This window comes from Aulonocara stuartgranti, assembly GCF_965226115.1.
Source record: "Aulonocara stuartgranti genome assembly, chromosome: 9".
Lineage (NCBI taxonomy): Eukaryota > Metazoa > Chordata > Actinopteri > Cichliformes > Cichlidae > Aulonocara > Aulonocara stuartgranti.
In genome coordinates, this window is record NC_138960.1 from 175,799 (window position 1) to 196,714 (window position 20,916).

Genomic DNA, 20,916 nt, shown 5'->3' on the forward strand with positions numbered 1-20,916 from the left:
TCTCGGGATCCATCACGCTGCCTTATCTGGGGTTAGCTGTTTTCTGGGGATGCGGGTTGAGTGGGTGAGCTCTTCAAGGAGGGGGAGTGTGCTCCCCCTGATGAGGTCTTCTAGGTAAGCTAGGTTAACCTTCTTGTGTGGGCTTTTCAAGTGCACTTTAAGGTTAGTGGGACTTTTAGTTTTATAAATGTCCCTCATGACCCCCTGATGACCCAGTATTTCATTTTTGCACACTGTAGTACACATTTTAGTTTTTTGCTTGTAGCTCGCATACTCTACTTGCCACTCCTCTAAGTCCTGATGTTTCTTGGAGAGGGCAACAGTACCTTTAAAATTATATCACACGTGTGGGGGTGTGGCCTTGCCAATTGTTTTGCCCACCTTTTCAAAATGGCTGGCGTGCCCACTAGCACATTTCATGGAAAAAGAAAGGTAAGCTTGATATTTACATTCAAACTGTTTTGTTAAACTCAGATTTTTATTTTATTCTTTTTGCAAGTACCCCTCCTCGGTGGCGAGAAACTGTTGGTGTGGTCAAGTGGGTGCTCTGGAAACAAACACTCAGGACAGAACAGTTATCAGTCATGTACTTCCTACAAATTTTGCATATGTTTTATTCCATATTGATCCTCTGAGTGTAATGGTACATTTTAATTTGAATTTATCCAAACTAAACACAATAGGTTTTCTTTCTTTACTTTGCTCTTGTTCTTTTTCAGTACCACATCCTATCAAATGTCCCTGTTGATTATATTCTACATTTAATAACTTACTATTTCAAGTGAGAACCTAAATCACGTGGACCAATGTTTATTATTGCATATCTCTATTCTGAATGTGGCCAGTCATTCATAGGTATTGTTCAATTTTGGGCGATTTTCCTCTATAAAATTTAATTGACTTTTTTACAGTGGCCTGCTGTGGTTAATAGTAACATATTCCAGTCATGAGTGATATCAAAAGTCTTCTCCACTGTAGCATTTGGCATTCCCAATAATATAACATGATACCTTAATCAAAACACAGTTAATATAGCACAGTTTTCTTGATGCAAACATCAGTAACTCAAAATCAGCAACCACAGTGTTAAGTCTGCAGTTCATACTTATGTGAAGCTAGAGTCTCCTCCTCCAGTCTCTCTTATCCTCCTGCTCCTGAAAAAACAAAACAAAGCGAAGCATCCACCCTTCTCTTGTCGGCTGGGTGAATTGTTTATGAATTGTTTATTGGCATTTACTAATCCTACAGTGGGTGCAGTCATTGTCTCAGTATCAAGTCAGTCAAAACTTTTAGTTGTCAGTCCATCACAGTCCATTCACATGCATACCTCCATACACATTCATACCAGATGTTGCTGATAATGGAGTCTCCCGCGCAACCTATTCGAGCCTCCATCACCAGCAAGATGACGTCATCATTTTAAAGGAAAACAATTCCTTGTTGTTTTTTTTTTGGGCCGGATTGACTCGGTGCAATCCTTTAGACTCAGAACTTCTCAGTGTTCCCTATAAGTGAATTTCTCCCAAGCCAATTACAATCATGGAGAAGCACACTTTGCAACTGTTTTTGTAAGAATATTTCATAGCGCTTTAAATTTCAATCTTTCAGGCCTTGTTTAAAGAGCTGATTGTTAAATCATGAACTCACAAAATATCACCATATCATATCACCACCGGTGGATCACACCTCTCAGATGTTTTTTTCTCCAGTGCACTGTAACAAAAACGAAAACAGACATAACCAACAAAATACTACTAAAATAACACAAACTAGGGCCCGTTGCAGACATGTCCAAGCATAAAACTATCCCTCTCTCGCTTACGAGAAAGAACACAAGCCAAAGCTCACTGATAAAACCAAGCTAGCGCTAAACAAAACCAAACAATCAACCAGAAATTCACAGGAACGTTTTTGCTTCCTGCCGGGACAATATTGTGTGGGAATGAGAAGCTCAGGTGCCGTAACACCTTTTGTTCCTCCTTGAATTAAAACTCAATCACAGAAAATGCCGTACTCCGACCTAAACTTACACTACTAATTCATCATTTTCACTCTGTGCCACTGTTCCTCATCAGGGCTGTGTGAAGCACAGCAAAGAATTCAGTCAAGGCCTTGAGCCATAAACAGACATCACGCACAGACATTGTTTTCATAACCAAACTTTTTAGACCTTATTCCTAAAATCTACATAAATGCCCTCTGAGTGACATATAACACATTCTAAGTAATCAATGGTAATCAATGGCTCCTCATAAAAATTATGCATTGGGATGTTTGTGTGCAGCATTTTGCATATCAGCATAAGCAAAGCATTCTTCATTGCATCAGCGTGTGTGTGTGTGTGCGTGTGGATCACTCTTCATTGCACAAGCGTGTGCATGTGTATGTGTGCATCACTTCTCAGTGAATCAACATTCCCGTGTGTGTGTGTGTGTGTGTGTGTGTGTGTGTGTGTGTGTGTTTGTGTGGGTGTTTGTGTTCATCACTTTCCTGTTCTGGTGTTCTGGGTAAACCACGGCCTGAAGCATGCCCTGGGGTCCTGCCCCCCTCCTTTTTCAGTTTGTTTGCGACCATTGCTGCTGCTGCTGCTCAAAATTCAGTCCGTCCTGGTTCTGACCCCAATTGGGGCAGTCCTTTCTCCAGTGTCGATGTTCACCGCAGGTGAAACCTGCATCTTCTTCTGTGTTTTTGTCCATTCTGAGGTGCCTTCTGTCCTCAGTTACTCCTCTTGTCTCGGTCACGCCCTTTTTCGCCACCCGATCATCCGTGTTGGTCCATCACTGTCCTGCACAGTGTGAATGCAAAGTTATCAAGGTCAGCATTCTTTCGCTCGGCCTTACTTTTCATTCGGGCTTGGCGGGCGTCTCGTCACAGCTCTGTCAGCTGACGCAGTCTGGGAATTTTTCCCCCGTGTAGTGAAACGGGCCTTAGGTTTAGTGCTCTCCGTCTCGGCTGCATGAGATCACATTCCTGCAGGTCTGTTGACATTCTCAGGTCGTTGTTGTGGGTCCAGCTGTTGCAGCATTTGGTCAGTGTCACGTATGGGGGAGAGCAGGAGTCCAGTCAGCCTCGGCTTTCAGGGCCAGCAGCCTGTAATTAAATATGTATAGAAAAAACAAAAACAAAACAAAACAAAAACAAACAAAAAACAAAAACAAAAACAAACGAACAGGAAAATGTTGTTGTGTTGGCTGTGTTATTCAGAGGGGAGACAATGGGGCCAGGCCCTGTGTCAGCCTTCTCTCCCCCTTTTTTTGTTTTTTTGTCTCCCGATATAATCAACTCCTAACCCACCAAGTTGACAGGACAACACAAGTACATGTTAAAATTCTTAAGATCATGTTTAAAAGCCCAAAAAAGGAACTTTCTTTCATTCAGTAATCACTTTTATTAATCAATCAACAGAAAACATGTCACAATTTGAATCTTTTAACCACTAAATTTGTTGTGTCTTGCCTGGTTGGTTAGACCAGTGTTCCTTTTTTTTTTTTTAATTTAAATTGTTGTCCTGCAACCCAGAGGGTTTCTTTGTCAGTAATGTATAGACTTCATCATTTAAGTATGTTAATTTTTCTTTAACCTTGCTGAAAAATCTTCACGTGTTCATGAGTGTAAGCTGTTTCTTCATTGCGTGAGTGTGCATTTGTATAAAAGCAGGTTAATTTTATCTTTTCTCAAACTAGGCGTTACCTTAAAAGGAGCCTTTCTCTCAGATTTCTCTGCTTGTGTGTTTTTGTTTCACCTTTTTGTTGTGATGCTCCGGACGCCTTCCCAACCTCCACAAGTCCGTTGGCCCCAATTTTATGTGTTAAAACTTCTCTTAATTTCTCCTCTAATTCTCTCCTCGCTGCTGTCTTTTTCACAGCTGCTGATTCGTGCTGGGTGTGGTTCCCATTACCTATAATTTTGCTTCGGCCGCTGTGCTTGTGGGGGCAGTTGGTCCAGGTCCGCAGCTTCCTGTATTAACACACTAAGAGATTTATTTAATTTCATTTTCATCACATGTTAAACAGATAAGCAGGCCACACGCCTACCTTGACAGCGTAAACTGTACGCCAGTCTCCCAACACATTCCTCTCTGTACTCCTCCATAATTCTCCACTGCACACCTCTTACTATCTCTCCTTTTTATTTTTATTACACCACAGAGTAATACACCCAATTATGCCCGTCTATCTCTATGTGGCTCCAAATTCCCTCTTTATTTTAATTTCACACTCGTCAGGGGACAGGCACACAACAATTTCAACCACTGAAACGAGGAATTCAACCTTTTTATATTTCTTTACTAATCTAGACTCAACGTTTGGTCGCAAAATGTGTCTTGTTCTAGTCCGGAATAAATGTGAACCCGTGATTACACGGCCGTTCCAGTGTTATTTCCGTAGCTATGCGGGGGCCCTCACCTCCCCAAGTCACCACCTCGGCACCCGGACAACGCCGGTCCTGGCCACGCGTCCACGGACAGGAGGGTCGCCACTCCTAGGGCAAAGTTCCACAGGTACACTAGGCATCAACCTTTGATCCTAAAATGTGTATTTGCTCTAATGTCCTCCTAATCAAACACATCAACCGTCACTGTCACTGTGTTCACGCTTCTCACTTCACACAAAAAACACTCAGAGCGCGCCTCACTCACACTCTCACTCAGTGCGCGCTTTACCCACAAGACAGCACCCAGAGCGCGCCTCGCAGCTTCACACACACTCTCTCACCCAGAGCGCGCTTTGACACTCACACACAACACTTTTCCTCAGCGGGAATTTTACACAGAAACCTCTGAGCTCAACTATTAGATCTTCTTAAAGCACACTGCACCATAGACCAAAATACCCTTTTCTCTGCGCTTATGACCGCCACAACGGGGCAAAGTCGCATCATAAAAGTGATGCTTGCATCCCCGAAGTTATACCAGACATCATAAACCAGGTTTTGCTCTATGTACTTCTTGGCAAGTAAAATTTTACTTTGTTTTATGACCGCAGCCCTTAAAAAAAAAACTCGACTGACGCCACAAACCACCGTCAAACCTCTGTTCAATGTACTAAAATTAGCACCAACCACTACTGCACTTCACGGCCGCATATCACCGGAACACGGCCGTATCATAAACCAAACCTACGGACGTGTTTCGCTCTCGCGTTGCCAGTGTTTAACCGCACCGTGAAGCCAGCATCTGCTTTTCCTTAAATCAACTTCTATTTCATAGCCGGCAAGAGCCAGGACGTAACCGACACCATAAACAAACTTCAAACCTCGACTTCAATGTACTGAACTAATGGCCGCGTCTTCAGAATAAATTCTAATGTATTATTGCTACAGAAGCCAGTATTAGACAAAATTAAATGTGGAAGGTAAAGTGGCTGCATCTAGTCCAACGTAGTATGTTATTAGTATCTCGGTAGAAGCAGATTACTGCAATCTAGACCAACGTAGTATGTTATTAGTATCTCGGTAGAAGCAGTTTATTTAACACACTGGAATTCAGCCTCAACTTATGTTGTTAGTATCTTGCGCCAAAAACCAGACACCGACAAATTTACTGTGAAAATACATGTGACTCAGCGAACAGATTAATTTGGAAAGCCCAATATGCACATTTGGTATTTATAATACAACAGGCTGTGCTTACCTTTCTGTTTTAGGCCGGCCTTCTGTTCACTTTGCCCCACGATCTCACCAAAGGCCAAATCTACACCTCCTCAGCACACCAAAGATCCGGGTCACACGGCACCAAGTTGTTGAAAACACGCAGTTCTTTGAATCTTTGGGCTGAAGGAAGGACAATACTCGGTGTATAAATGCTCAATCAACAATCATTTATTTCCATACAATTCAACAGTCAGAGCATTACAACGTCCGGACGGGAGAGATGCTGCCAGAGGGTCAGGCACATGTCTCAAAATGGTGACGGGTTGCTCAGCTTTTTATAGTCTCTAGTGGCCCCCAGCTAGTCGTAAAAGCCAAAACATCACATTTTTTCTCTGTTACAGCGCCTAAGTTATGACCTCGGCAGTTGTTTCTCTGCTTTCTGTAAGGTGGGGGTGTGGAATGTGGTCTATCTATCTCCCCTGTCTTTAGACACAGAGTCTCCTGCTTACAACCTTCTCTTCATGATTCAACAATTAAGCATGTCAAGAAAACAGTGTAACACATTCCCAGCAGATCAAGGATGCACCTTTATCTAATGAACTAATATGTGAATATGTTCTGTTAACTCAAAAGTATAATGAGAACTAAACTAATACAGATCACACACTCTATTTTAAAGGGTATAATATGATCTACAACAATATCATAATTCAACTATTTTGATTACATCTATAAGGTAACATATAATAACAGAATAATATCACAATAAGAGACTTCCTGAAGTCCTGTATTGTTGGATCTCCTCCACTAGAGAACGATCATTCAGTTCATTCAGACAGTGGATCAGATTGATGCTTTTCTCTGCAGACAGATTCTCACTGAGCTTCTTCTTGATGTACTGGACTGTTTCCTGATTGGTCTGTGAGCTACTTCCTGTCTGTGTCAGCAGACCTCGTAGGAGAGTCTGATTGTTCTGCAGAGAAAGACCCAGGAGGAAGCGGAGGAACAAGTCCAGGTGTCCATTTGGACTCTCTAAGGCCTTGTTCACAGCACTCTGGTGGAGAGATGGTTTAAACCACCAGGAGGTTGTTTGTTGTTGTTCCAGCAGATTGAGTCCAGAGTTGATGAAGGTCAGATGGACATGAAGAGCAGCCAGAAACTCCTGAACACTCAGATGGATGAAGCAGAACACCTTGTCCTGGTACAGTCCTCTCTCCTCTTTAAAGATCTGTGTGAACACTCCTGAGTACACTGAGGCTGCTCTGATATCGATGCCACACTCTGTCAGGTCTGATTCATAGAAGATCAGGTTTCCTTTCTGCAGCTGATCAAAAGCCAGTTTTCCCAGAGACTCCATCATCTTCCTGCTCTCAGGACTCCAGTGTGGATCTGTCTCAGCTCCTCCATCATACTTGACCTTCTTCACTTTGGCCTGAACCACCAGGAAGTGGATGTACATCTCAGTCAGGGTGTTGGGCAGCTGTCCTCCCTCTCTGATTTCCAGCACATCCTCCAGAACTGTAGCAGTGATCCAGCAGAAGACTGGGATGTGGCACATGATGTGGAGGCTTCGTGATGTCTTGATGTGGGAGATGATGCTGCTGGCCTGCTCCTCATCTCTGAATCTCTTCCTGAAGTACTCCTCCTTCTGTGGGTCAGTGAACCCTCTGACCTCCGTCATCATGCCAACACAGACAGGAGGGATCTGATTGGCTGCTGCAGGTCGTGTGGTTATCCAGAGGTGAGCAGAGGGAAGCAGTTTCCCCCTGATGAGGTTTATCAGCAGCGCATCCAATGAGGTGGACTTTCTAGGGTCAGTTAGGATTGTAGTTTTGTGGAAGTCCAGAGGAAGTCGACACTCATCCAGACCATCAAAGATGAACACAACCTGGAAGTCTTCAAAGCTGCAGATTCCTGCTTCTTTGGTTTCAGTAAAGAAGTGATGAACAAGTCCCACCAAGCTGAACTTTTCCTCTTTCAGCACATTCAGCTGTCCGAAAGTGAATGGAAATATGAACTGGATGTCCTGGTTGGCTTTGTCTTCAGCCCAGTCCAGGCTGTATTTCTGTGTTAAGACTGTTTTCCCAATGCCAGCCACTCCCTTTGTCAGCACTGTTCTGATTGGTTCATCTCTTCCAGGTGAGGCTTTAAAGATGTCTTCTTGTCTGATGGTTGTTTCTGGTCTGTCTGGTTTCCTGGATGCTGTTTCAATCTGTCTGACCTCATGTTCATCATTGACCTCTGCAGTCCCTCCCTCTGTGATGTAGAGCTCTGTGTAGATCTGATTCAGAAGGGTTGGGTTTCCTGCTTTAGCGATGCCCTCAAACACACACTGGAACTTCTTCTTCAGAGCAGATTTAAGGTTACGATGACAAACTGCAGCTGAAAGTTCTGAATGGGGTTAAAATAATAATAAATGTATCAATAAATGTATCAACTATCACTTCATGTTTGTGTACTTAAAGTGAAAATGAAAGCTCAATTCCCTGAATCTTAGAAAATATGTTGGTCCATCTATAGAGACATCAATAACTCTTATTTATCTAGCAGCTTAATCTTTTTTTATAGAAATCCTCTTACTGCTCTGCAGACGGTCAGCCAGCTCCTCCTGCTTCATTCTCCTCAGGAAGTCCACTGTGATCTTCACAAATGCCCCTCTGCTGCTCCTACTCTGCTCATCATCCTCCCTCTGAAACTCCAAGCACTGGGGCTTATTTGGATTCAGAACCTTCTGGATCTTCTTCAGCTCGATCTGAACAAAAGTGATGATGTTGTCCTCCAGCAGCTGGAACAGAATACTTTATGAATGAGCCAATCAGACTGAAATCATGGAGCCAAACATCAGATCCATGTTGGACACACTGACGATCCACTGGTCTACAAAGAGCAGCATGGAGATGACTGTGAACAGAACAGATGTAACAGTAGTTGTTGTACATGTACAGACCATAAATATGGAGTCCAGCTGTGTTTGATGCTGCTGGGCAGACTGACCACTGGGAACCTCTGAGCTCTGCTGGTCCATTCTGTGGAGGAATCATGAAAAATTAGTTCGAGCACAGGACAAAGACCCAATAAGAGACATTTTGGCAAAGACAGTGATTTAGATGGCTCCCCGTAGCCAACTTTCCTGTAGAAGTTTACTAGTTCTCAGTGATACCACCAAGACTCAACAGGTCAGCTCAGTGTTTTGTTTTTTTACAGTAAGTAAGTGCTTGCGGTGTTCTGCTGAGTGAGCTCTGAAAACTTCATCCAAGTTAGTATAAGTTTGTAAACCGCCAGAATATTTGATAATTTTATTTAAGCTTGTACTAAAAAATTAAGCTACCATTAGATGATACCTGTGGTGACCTATGAATTTCCATGTTTTTGCCTAAACTGTAAGAAATACACTTGATGAGGATGGAATAAGATCCTGATGTATTTTAGCGGGATATGCACTAGGGGTAGGCAGTATAAACGGTATACGGTGGAAACGATATAAATTTGGCCAACGGTAGAGATTTTGACTATACCGCTCTACCGCGATAGCGCATGTCAATGGTGTCATCAAGCTGCGCCTGTTTTTGTCGAAAGCATTGCATCATCTGCAAATTATGCCGGGCAACAGTAATAGCAAAGAGACGAAGCACTTTTGGAATATGAGGAAAGCTAAAAACTGCGCTTCCTCCACTTCCCTACCATTGATTCATTGATGTTGAATTCTCTCGCAGCTGCTCTGTTCCCATGTTGTTGAAGTATATTAATGACTAACTTCGTATTGTGGATGGATTATCTCAGTTGTTCTCCTGACTGAAGTTTGGTCCGTTTACAGCATCCTGCCATGCGTTTGCATTTGTCCCTAAGCACCAGAAACCCTCACGTTAACTTTTATCGAGTGGAAAAAATTTTGCGTTCATCCTTTAGCTTCACTGTGCTAATGTTATGCTAACATAGCCGTTTTGCTAGCAATCACATAGGACATCATCATATACCAGCTAGCCCAACTTCAGTAACTGTACAAACGTCTCTGCTGTTTAGTTTTCTGTCTTCATTTTTGTTGGAAGTTATAGCAGAGCTGTACGTTTACTTTTTTTCAGAAATCTCTCAGTCAGAACATGCTATATCATGTTTAGGTGGAAACTAGCGAGCTAACTTCCTGCTAACTTCTTACTCCATTAAATGTAATAAATTCTGTTTTCATGGATGCCTGGATGTTAAACTTAATTGTTACACCTGGTAAAGCAGCAACACTGATGATTTTATTAAAAATGAAAGAATTTAGACAGTTTTTAACTCTCAGTGATGCTGCAGTATTCGTTTGACATTGGGACCTGAAGTAGACGGAGTTTAGGACCCATATTACTCTGCAAGGCTCCTGACTACGGTAGCCGTAATGTTCCAACAATCCATCAAGCGGTGCGGCTTCGTAGCTTACCAAAGTCGTACTAAAACAGATTTCTGCGCGCTGTGTACCACATAACATCAGTTTAAGGTCAGTAAGCACAACCAGAATTCATACATAAGGCACACAGTCGATTTTCGAGAAAATTAAAGGATTTCAAGTGCGCCTTATAGTGTGTAAAATACTTTATACAGAAGAAAAGAATATATTGCGATATATATTGTTACCGCACATGCTTCAAATTATATCGTCATATGGATTTTAGGCCATATCGCCCAGCCCTAATATGCACTCACAGCACTGTGCAGGTCAACTGACATTTGCTAGAGAACATCAGAACTGGCCGGTCCACCACTGGCTCTCAATTCTTTTCACAGATTACAGTATATTTACACCAAGCATGTGGTAGATGTAAAAAAATTAATAAAGTAAATTTAACTCATTTGTGATTGATGACAGAAGTTCTATTGCGAGTTGTTGACGATATCTGTAGTTTTTCCATCAGTAAGCATTGTTGCTTTTGCCTGTTTACTGCTGTTAGCTCCGTGCACATGCGCCAACCAGTGTGCAGCCTGTTACAGTCGCGCCGGCTTTTTCTCTTAGTTTAGCTCTGTTTTCTTACGTATTCTTTTTTTCTGACTTGTATTTTCATCCGTTTATTATCTTTCACTCAATCATGTGGATTGAGAGAGTTTTTGTTCTTCTGGTGGCCGTGGAACTGTTACTTTTATCACGGAACGGGACCGCGGCACATCTCATACATGCACGGACTGTTTACTCCAGAGATCAGCTGATCACCCTGATGCCGACCGGCTCGCTGGCCAGACCCGCAGAAGTACTAGCTGAAATTTGGAGAAAAACATGTAACCCACCTAAAACTTGCCTCATGAAAATAAACTGCTGTTCCCAACGAATGCCAGTAGGCGGCACTGTGAGATTGTTTAGTGCTTGTGAACTTGAGTTGACATAGAGAAGGAGAACAATGCAAAGGCTGCATATGCTGGTCGGAGCTATTCACCAAGAGTTTTTCTTTAATACTTGTTTAAAAAAAAGGTTATGTGTGAAGACACAAATTGAATTTTACTTTTCCACTTGTTGGGAAACGCGGACACTTTTTGTTGATACCGATATACCTCTGTTTTTGTGTTTTTTTCCCGGTGAGTTTACTAACTGCGCTAGCATAGCAAGCTAATTGTTAGCTAAGTGTAATGTAAATTTCATGTGTTCCTTTTAAGTGCTGTCTTATCTTTTATTTCTTCACTTGTGAATGTTTTAAACCAATCGAAAATATTTCTTTGAAAGCTGGTAAGTTTTATTTGTTTTATTTGAAGGTCCAGGTGTTACTAAAGGACAAGATCAGAGAAGCTAAGGACAATTACAGGAGGAAGCTGGAGTGGAAACTCCAGCAGAACAGCATGAGAGAGGTGTGGAGGGGCATGAAGACCCCACAACCTCACCTGTAGTCAGCCTGGAACCCAGAGCCACACCACTGTGCCAGCCTCTCTCTTCACATGTTGCCTCCTGTGAGATTCCTGACACCCCTCCCCCACCCATCACCTTCACTCAATACCAGGTTGAGATGCAAATGAGGAGACTTCACTCAGGCAAGTCTGCTGGACCAGACGGAGTGAGTCCCCTCGTCCTCAAGACCTGTGCCCCCCAGCTGTGTGGAGTCTTTCATAAACTGTTTATGCTGAGTCTGAGTCTGCAGAGGGTCCCAGTGATGTGGGAGACATCATGCCTCGTCCCTGTACCAAAGACGCCACGTCCCAGTGCCCCCTAGGATTACAGGCCCGTGGCATTGACCTCCCACATCATGAAGACCCTGGAAAGGCTCATCCCGGACCAGCTGCGACCCATAGTAAGACCACATCTGGATCCCCTTCAGTTCGCTTATCAGCCTCGTCTCGGAACAGAGGACGCCATCATCTACCTGCTCAATCGTGTCTACACCCATCTGGACCAGCCGGCGAGCACTGTGAGGGTCATGTTTTTTGACTTTTCTAGTGCTTTCAACACCATCAGGCCGACCCTCCTGGGTGATAAGTTAGCAGCGATGCAGGTGGATGCTTCTCTGGTGTCCTGGATTGTTGATTACCTGACAGGAAGACCACAATATGTACGTCTCCCACAGTGTGTGTCTGACAAGGTGATCAGCAACACAGGGGCACCACAGGGGACTGTCCTCTCCCCCTTCCTCTTCACCCTCTACACCACAGACTTCAGCCACTGCACAGAGACCTGCCATCTTCAGAAGTTTTCTGATGACTCTGCGGTGGTTGGATGCATCAGCAGGGATGATGAGACAGAGTACCGGGCTGTGGTCGACTCCTTTGTCACGTGGTGTGAGCAGAATCATCTGCAGCTCAACGTGGCAAAGACCAAGGAACTGATCGTGGACTTCAGGAAGACCAGGAAACACTTGACCCCTGTTTCAATCCAGGGGGTCAGTGTTGACATTGTGGAGGACTATAAATACCTTGGAGTACACATTGACAATAAACTGGACTGGGCTAAAAACACCACAGCACTTTACAGGAAGGGCCAGAGTCGTCTCTATTTTTTGAGGCGACTGAGGTCCTTCAACATCTGCCAGAAAATGCTGAGGATTTTCTACGAGTCTGTTGTGGCCAGTGCGATCCTCTATGCTGTTGCATGCTGGGGGAGCAGGCTGAGGGTCGCAGATGCCAACAGACTTAATAAACTGATCCGTAAGGCCAGCAATGTTGTGGGGATGGAGCTGGACTCCCTCAAGGTGGTGTCGGAGAGGCGGATGCTGTCCAAGATAAAGACAATGTTGGATAACACCTCCCACCCACTCCATGACATGCTGGTCAGTCACAGGAGCTCGTTCAGTGAGAGACTGAGATTACCCATGATGCACCACTGAACGACACAGGAAATCATTCCTGCCTGTGGCCATCTCCCTGTACAACGCATCCACTTAACACACTGGTTACTGCTACAGCTACACCCGTCTTGCACATGTTCTTCCTTTTTCAGCTATTTATTAATACGTGACTTTTATGTATATATATGCCTGTATATATCGTGCTATTCTTAGGTAGTGTATTGTCTGTCTCTGTTAATGTTTGTTTATAATGGAGCACTGTAACGAAAAAATTATTTCCCCTAGGGATCAATAAAGTATTCTGATTCAGATGATTCTGATTTGCCACCAACAAACTATTAAACATTAAATATTTCACCTTTAAAAAGATAATCTGACTTAAAATTACACTAATTTAATAAGAATTATATAATATTGTACTAGTGTTAACATCATATTCTGTTAAAATAAATTTTGTGAATACGTGCATAAAAACTTCCTCAATATAATAAACCCAAAACAAACATAATTTGATTTCTTAACTAATTTCTTAAGGGTGCAGGCCATAACAAATAAAAACATGAGGTGGCGCGGTCATGGCTAATATTTTGAACATGAAACAGGAAGTGTCAGATAGAACAAGTTGAATGAAGCCAGGTGCAGCTATGTCACAGGAACATCTGGCTGAAGACATTCCCACTCTCACACAGGTAGAACTGGACTAGTCTCCACTCCATCTGAGTTTCAGATAAACTGTCTGCCTTCGCTGCAGGCCCACAATCCTCAAATCACATCAGAATGATAACAACATGTGGAAATATCCTCCAAAAAGTTTAAATTTGGTGATGTTATGAACAAACATCAGAGCAGTCACTAATATTTAAATAAAGTTAAACATTTTAAAGAAAAAGAGTTAAGACTGAACTTCCACAGTTGTGCTGCAAAAACTGTGTGTGAACAAGGATGGCCTGCTCATGCGTTTCCAAACCATCAGATCTATGGGAACTTTGTACCACTTAGTGTCAGAGACTGGGCTTTGTGAGGATGCCTGAAGATTATAAATTTGTTTTTAATTTTTCCCCTCTGATTTTTCCATGTGTTTGTGGGTGTGTGATAGACTCCACTTTCAATATTGTCATCCCTCAAAAACTCACTCACAAGCTGGTAACACTCGGCCTGCACCACACCCTCTGTGACTGGCATCAGGACTTTTTGACTGCAGGCCCCAGTCCATCAGGATCGGCAACAGGACTTCAGCCAGTGTTATTACAAACACTGGCGTCCCACAGGGTTGCGTCCTCATCCTCTACACCATGTACACCCACGACTGTGTCGCCTCCAACAAAGACAACATCATTTTGAAGTTCGCAAACGACACTGCAGTGATCGATCGCATCACTGGAGAGGACGACGTGGCTTATAGGAGAGAGGAGGCTGGTCTGGTGTCACGGTGTGAGGACAACAACCTCACCCTCAACACTGATAAGACAAAGGAGATGATAGTGGACACGAGGAAGAAGAAGAGGCCTCACCCGGGAGCGTGAAGTGGAGAGGGTGAGCAGCAGTACCTGTGCGTCCACATCAGTGAGGACCTCACCTGGACACTGAACACCACACAGCTGGTCAAGAAGGCTCAGCAGCTACTGTATTTCCTGAGGAGGCTGAGGAAATTTGGTATGTTGGCCAAGATCCTCAGCAGGTTCTACAGCTGCACTGTGGAGAGCACCCTGACCAGCTGCATCACTGCATGGTACGGCAGCACTACTGCAAACCGCAAACGCCTGCAGAGAGTGATAACAACTGTGGAGAAGATCATCAGGACCCCGCTGCCCTCTCTGCAGAGCAGCTACCATTGCAGAGTCCAGAGGAGAGCTGTCTCCATCCTCAAAGACTCCACACACACCCAACACGGACTGTTCATACTTCTGCCCTCGAGACAAAGGCTACGTTCACTCTGCAGGTCTTGATGCTCAATTCCGATTTTCCGATCCTTGGGCAAGACACTTCACCCGTTGCCTACTGGTGGTGGTCAGAGGGCCCGGTGGCGCCAGTGTCCGGCAGCCTCGCCTCTGTCAGTGCGCCCCAGGGTGGCTGCGGCTACAATGTAGCTGCCATCACCAGTGTGTGAATGTGTGTGTGAATGGGTGGATGACAGGTTGTGTAAAGCGCTTTGGGGTCCTTAGGGACTAGAAAAGCGCTATACAAATACAGGCCATTTACCATTTACCATTACATACCTGTATAAAAGAACAGGTATGTGCATTATGCAGGACATCGCTGTTTTAACAACCCTGAAAATGGCAAAGAGACACGCTTACGAAGCACAGTTTAAACTGAAGGCCATCAGCTACGCGGAGGAACATGGAAATCGAGCAGCGGCGAGAGAATTTAAGATTAACGAATCGATGGTTCGCAAATGGAGGAAGCTAGAAAACAAGCTCCGGCAGGTCAAGAAAACGCAGCTGAGTTTCCGCGGACATAAGGCGAGGTGGCCCGAGTTGGAGGAAAGACTCGAGCGGTGGATCATCGAGCAAAGAACGAGCGGGAGAAGCGTTTCGACGGTCACCATTCGGCTAAAAGCAGTTTCTTTTTTTTTTTTTTTTTTTCTTTGCCTGTCCCATTTGGTTCTTTAGCCATCAGAATTGTTGTCTGAAGACCAACAAGGATACCCAATGGATTTACTTTGCCAAATGGATCTTCGTGGCATTGCCGTATTGGTCCATTTGGTCGATCTTTGTTTTTATTATTTATTATATTTTATTTTCAGATGTTACAGACGGGACAGACATCAGTGAGGGATAGGAAAGGGAGAAAGAAAGAGGAAGGAAAGGAAAAACAGAAGGGGAGAGGGACAGTGAGAAAGGGGGGAGAAAAAAAAATAAAAATCTCCTGGATCACCTGTTGAGAGAAGAATAGAAGACAAGCAAAAAAACAAAGCAACATACTAAACACAACACCATCGCATTAATCTAGCTAAGTGTAAACAGCAGTATATACTAAATATTCAATGTTGTTGTGCAGCACGCAGGACAGATGTGCTTCAAAGTAGTAGCCAAGAAAGGTGTAATTTAAGTCTACGAGCAGTGAACACCTGTGTGCATACCTGTGTGGATCAGCGCGCTTGTATTCCAAAGGTTTCTCCATGTAACGATCTGCTAGAGGGTGTGGGGGGGCCACAGCCCCGTCCTCCAGGGCATGAAGCAGGTATGGAGGAGATCAAAACTCCAGACATCCAGAGGCCCCCAGAACACAAGAGACCATGGAAAACCAACAGAGGGGCAGCCGCGCCACTGTTCCAGTAAGAGCTGAGGAGAGTCCCAGATGAGGGCTCACTCAGCAGCCGCGGAGCAGAAGCCAGGGGGAGTTGCAGTGACGCGCCCGTGAGCTCCGCCGGCAGCCAGCTGTGCCTGAGTGACCGAGCCCCAGGCCGAGAGGCCGGGGGCACCCCACCTCCGAAGTGGTCCGAGCGAGCCCCAGGTTCCAGGCCCCGATAAGCGGCCGCCAAGGAGTGAGCCGGTGTGTACCTGGACGCCCACCCCCAGACACAAAGAACCACCAACGCACCGACACCTGAGGGAGTCCGCCACCGGCAGGGGAAGTGGTGGTGGGTGGAGATAGGCCTCCAAACCTTGGAGGGCCTGAGGTGTCCCCAGAGAGGTGGCGTCTGATACCCAACCTGACATATAGACACAGACATACAGGCACACACAGATACAAACATCCATTCCCACCCTCATGCTCTCATGTGCACTCACTCCACACTCAACCAACGTGGAGACAGACATAAAGAGACGCTGTACACACGATCACACTCCCCAAGCGTACTCTACAAACCGGGTCTAGGTACCCTTGCCCCTGGAGGGGGGAACTGCACCCAGACCCAGGTGGTGTTACCCTTTTCCCTGCGGTGGGGAGAGGCAGACCACCCCGACTCCGTAGCAGCAGGGAGGCCCCACACTCCAGACCGCAGTCGGACGGCCAACTCCTCCTAGCCCTCCCGCTCCAGCAGGCCGCAGAGAATGGGGGTGGGAGAAGACTCCAAACCTCCCTCCACCCGCTCATTGTAGTGTTGATGCATGTGTGTTCTAAGGTGCAATTAAAACCCAGGAGGGCTTGGAGCTACCTGCCAGAGAGCAGCAGGTAAGCGCATGGTCCCTCCTGATAGCCCTCAATGTCTAAGTGTATTTAAAATTGAGAGGTGGGCAACGACGCCAGGGGTGAGGTGTACACCCTGATGGTAATATGGACTCGGTGATTGTGCCCACCCCCAAGATCCTATATGTATGTGTAATGAGAGTGTGAGTAATGTGAATGTCTAAGTTGTGGGATAAAATTGAGGCAGAGGCAGCCGGAAGGGGACAGAGGGGGGGGTAGCCTCCTCTGCACCCTGGTGACATACCCCTACTCCAAGGCCCTGCATGTGTGGGTGGTTGTGGTGGAGCGGGAAGAGGGAGGCAGCTGGAGATGGGGAGGGAAGGAAGGGAGGGGCAGGTAACCCCTCCCTGGGGCCAGCTCCCCCGCTGACCCCAGTAGGCACTCCCACACTCCGCGACCTGCCAGGGAAAGAGGGCCCAGGCCCATCCAGACCGGGGCCCAGTGCAGCAGCGCCTCCCAGCCCCACAGAGCCCGGGACAGTCCACCCAACCCCACCACAGAGAAAACTGCACCCACCCCACCATCCATTCATCTTCCAGACTACATAAGACAATAAACACCCAGGCTGAGATCTTCCTCCACCTCTCCTGTATCTCCCCCTCCTGCAGAGAGAGTCCCTGAAGAGAGGAAAGCTCCTGCAGATGTGACCATCTCCCCCACCAGTTGAAGAGCCCCCCAGGTGGCTCGACGCACCGGCGGCACCCTGCTCCAGGGCTGGGCCCCCATGCACCCACCCGCCCACAACCCCGGCAACACACCAACCAGGACCCAAGCCCCCGAGGCCCGGCCCGGGCCCCAGCCCGGAGACAGAGCGCCCCCAGAACCTCACGCCCATCCCGGACCCACCCAGGGGCAGCCAAGCTACCAGGTCAGTAACCCACGTCCGTCAGCACAGACCCTCCCCTAGCCCCGCTGCACGCAGCCGCGAGGAAACAGTCACCTGAGAACCAACAGAGCCCCCAACCGGACATGACCGCTACCCCGGGTTGAGCCCCCCAAGGAAGATGCCTCCGGGGAACCCCCCGACGCCCTAAGCCTGTCCCTACCCCCACACCAATCACAACAGTGAAGGCGGGACCAAACTATGACCCCCCACCCCCACTAGGTGATGGAGCTGATAAAAGGAGCCCAGAGCAATTGATCTGATGTGGTGGCAGAGGCTGTGTCAAGACTAATGTAATCTAATAGATAATTTCTATATTGGTTAGAATTAAGATTATTTTTATTTTTCCAGTTCATGAGGACTGTTTTCTTGGCTATGCATAGGGCAGTGAAAACCATATGGGCTATATTCTTTTCTGAAGTGACATTATCTAAGCTGCCCAACAAACACACTAAGGGGGAAGTTGGAATGTTACATTTCAGACACTTTGATAAGTCTTCACATATCTCGCGCCAAAACTTCTGAACTGGTGGACAGAACCAAAGAGCGTGGATGTAATTGTCTGGTGTATTGCCTTGACAGTGTGAGCAGTTGTTGGAGGATGTAAAGCCCATCTTGAACATCCGATGACCTGTATAGTGCACTCTATGTAGTATTTTGTATTGTATTAATTGCAGACTGGGATTTTTAATTAATTTAAAGGTTTTTAAGCAAATCTCAGACCAGAAGTTTTGGTCTAAGCTGACTGATAAATCTGCTTCCCACTTTGCAATAGGAAGGGATATTGATTCATCTAATTTAGAAAGTGTTCTGTATATTTTAGATAATAATTTGGGGGATTTAAGAGTAAGAAAATGTGCCGCACTTAGTGGTGTTTGTAATTCAACTTGACTGAGGTTAAATTTCTTTTTTACTATGGATTTAATTTGTTGATATTCTAAAAATCTTGTCTTGTTGATCCCATATTGTGCAACTAGTCTGTCAAAAGCAGTTTCACTAGCTGAAGAGATGAACATTGAACATTTCCAAGGAGGTCCGTCTTGGTGCTTTCGTTTTATGAAATGGTGCCATTTTTCCATCCGGACCAGGACTACGGTAGCGCAGCAACTTCCAGCGGATTATAAGGAAAAGCTGGCCATCTTCCGCTCCTACTGCAGCAAACACATCGGTGGAGAAGAAGGGGACCAGCACGGTAGCGATACGCACAACGGGGCACGAAAAGTCTTCTTTTACTGTTGTGCTTGGCTGCCATGCTAATGGACAGAAACTGCCGCCTATGGTGATTTTTAAGCGAAAGACTTTGCCTAAAGAGAAGTTTCCAGCAGGAATCATCATTAAGGCAAATGAAAAGGGCTGGATGGATGAGGAAATGATGAAAGAGTGGCTGAGGGAGGTGTATGTAAGGAGACCAGGTGGTTTTTTCCACGCATCACCATCGCTCTTAATCTGTGACTCTATGCGTGCCCATCTCACAGCCGATGTGAAAAAACTAGTGAAACAAATGAACTGTGAGCTTGCTGTCATTCCGGGAGGCCTGACAAAGGAACTCCAACCGCTGGACATCGGTGTGAACCGCCCGTTCAAAGTAAGGCTGCGAGCGGCCTGGGAGCGATGGATGACCAATGGAGACCACAGTTTCACCAAGAGTGGAAGGCAGCGCCGGGCGAGTTACGCCACAATTTGCCAATGGATTGTAGATGCTTGGGCTAACATGTCTGCTGGCACTGTTGTTCGAGCTTTCGCAAAAGCCGGCATCATTTCCGAGGAGCCGCACGGCACGGAAAGTGACTCTGACAGTGAAGAAAGTGAACCTGGCATGTTTGATGGAGATTTAGCGCAGCTGTTCAATTCAGACACAGAGGATGAGGACTTCGATGGGTTTGATTGATGATAAAAATGTGAGTACCAAACTTTGTTTTGCTCCTGCTTTATTTTTAAATACGCACACTTGTATGCTTGTGTGTTGTTGATGATGACGATTACTGGTAATAAAAATGTGAGTAAGGTACCGAACTCAGGTTTGCTCCCGCTTTATTTTTAAATACGCATACGGTACTTGTATGCGCCCTATGATCCAGTGCGCCTTATGTGTGTGTTAAATACAGTAATGGCACACATAACTGAGACTGCGCCTTTTAGTACAGTGCGTCTTATGGTCGTGAAAATACGGTATTACTTTTATTTTATTTTGTAAAGGGCCCTGGTTGTTATCTTTGCTATGAAGCTGTTACCTTTTGAAAACTAAAGTCACACTGAAATTCCTGTGTGCTATGATTATTCACACTCAGGACCAGCTCCTCCCTGAACCTAAAGTGAGATTTTCTTACCCAGGAATGGGTTACAATAGCAATGTCAAATTTAAAAGGGAGCACTACAGCATACACAAAAGAGAAATGGGAAAAGAGGCTGAGGGAGGTTATCAATTCAGATTTGAGAGGACAGCTATGGAAAATATCATGTTTCCTTTTCTGGAGAGAGTTTGGCTGGAAGAATATTGTAAGATATTTTATTACCCCAGCGCAAAAGAAATATCATAAAAGATGTAAAATATGTTAGAGACAGTCTGGAAAGATAGAGTTCCATTTTTCCATATTGGCAGGAACTCCCACAAATACAGGGTCATTCCCAACTTTTACAAGCAATCTTGTCACTGTGCTTTTTGTAAATACCAAAGTCCTTTTTTACCAAAGCCAAAACCTAAATTGTGTGTTAGTAAAGTCCACCCATGTATGAAATTTACATTAAACTGCAAGTAGACAAACCTAAAATGTGAAAATAGATCAAGAAATACATTTAAATTACCTGAACTGTGAGATGTAAGGCAGAACTCTTCACTTCACTCTCTTCATGTGAGCAGTCTGTCAGCTCCACTTGTTTCTCCTCTGGTTGGAGTTTCAGCACTTCCAGGAGGATGGAGGTCTTTCTCTCTGAGAGTTCTATGGACCAGATGTTACGTAAGATTAAAGTCTGGTGTCAGACTGTATGCTGTGTTATTGTTTGTGTGCTTTGATTGGCGCCAAATACCAGTGTCACGTTATACCAGTGCCAAAAAGCCATTTGCAATGTTTCTGT

General features: G+C 45.2%; 1 protein-coding gene across 1 annotated transcript; it reads right to left on the reverse strand.

The window, feature by feature from the left end:
- Positions 1-6,352: 6,352 nt before the first annotated feature.
- Positions 6,353-20,667, reverse strand: LOC309714546 (protein NLRC3-like; the record flags this gene model as incomplete). Its single annotated transcript, XM_082547091.1, has 4 exons — positions 20,647-20,667; positions 8,540-8,618; positions 8,173-8,377; positions 6,353-7,983 (listed from the first exon to the last, which is right to left on the reverse strand). The coding sequence occupies exons 2-4, from the start codon at positions 8,615-8,617 to the stop codon at positions 6,353-6,355; spliced, it is 1,914 nt and encodes a 637-aa protein (XP_082403217.1). The 5' UTR covers position 8,618; positions 20,647-20,667.
- Positions 20,668-20,916: the final 249 nt, after the last annotated feature.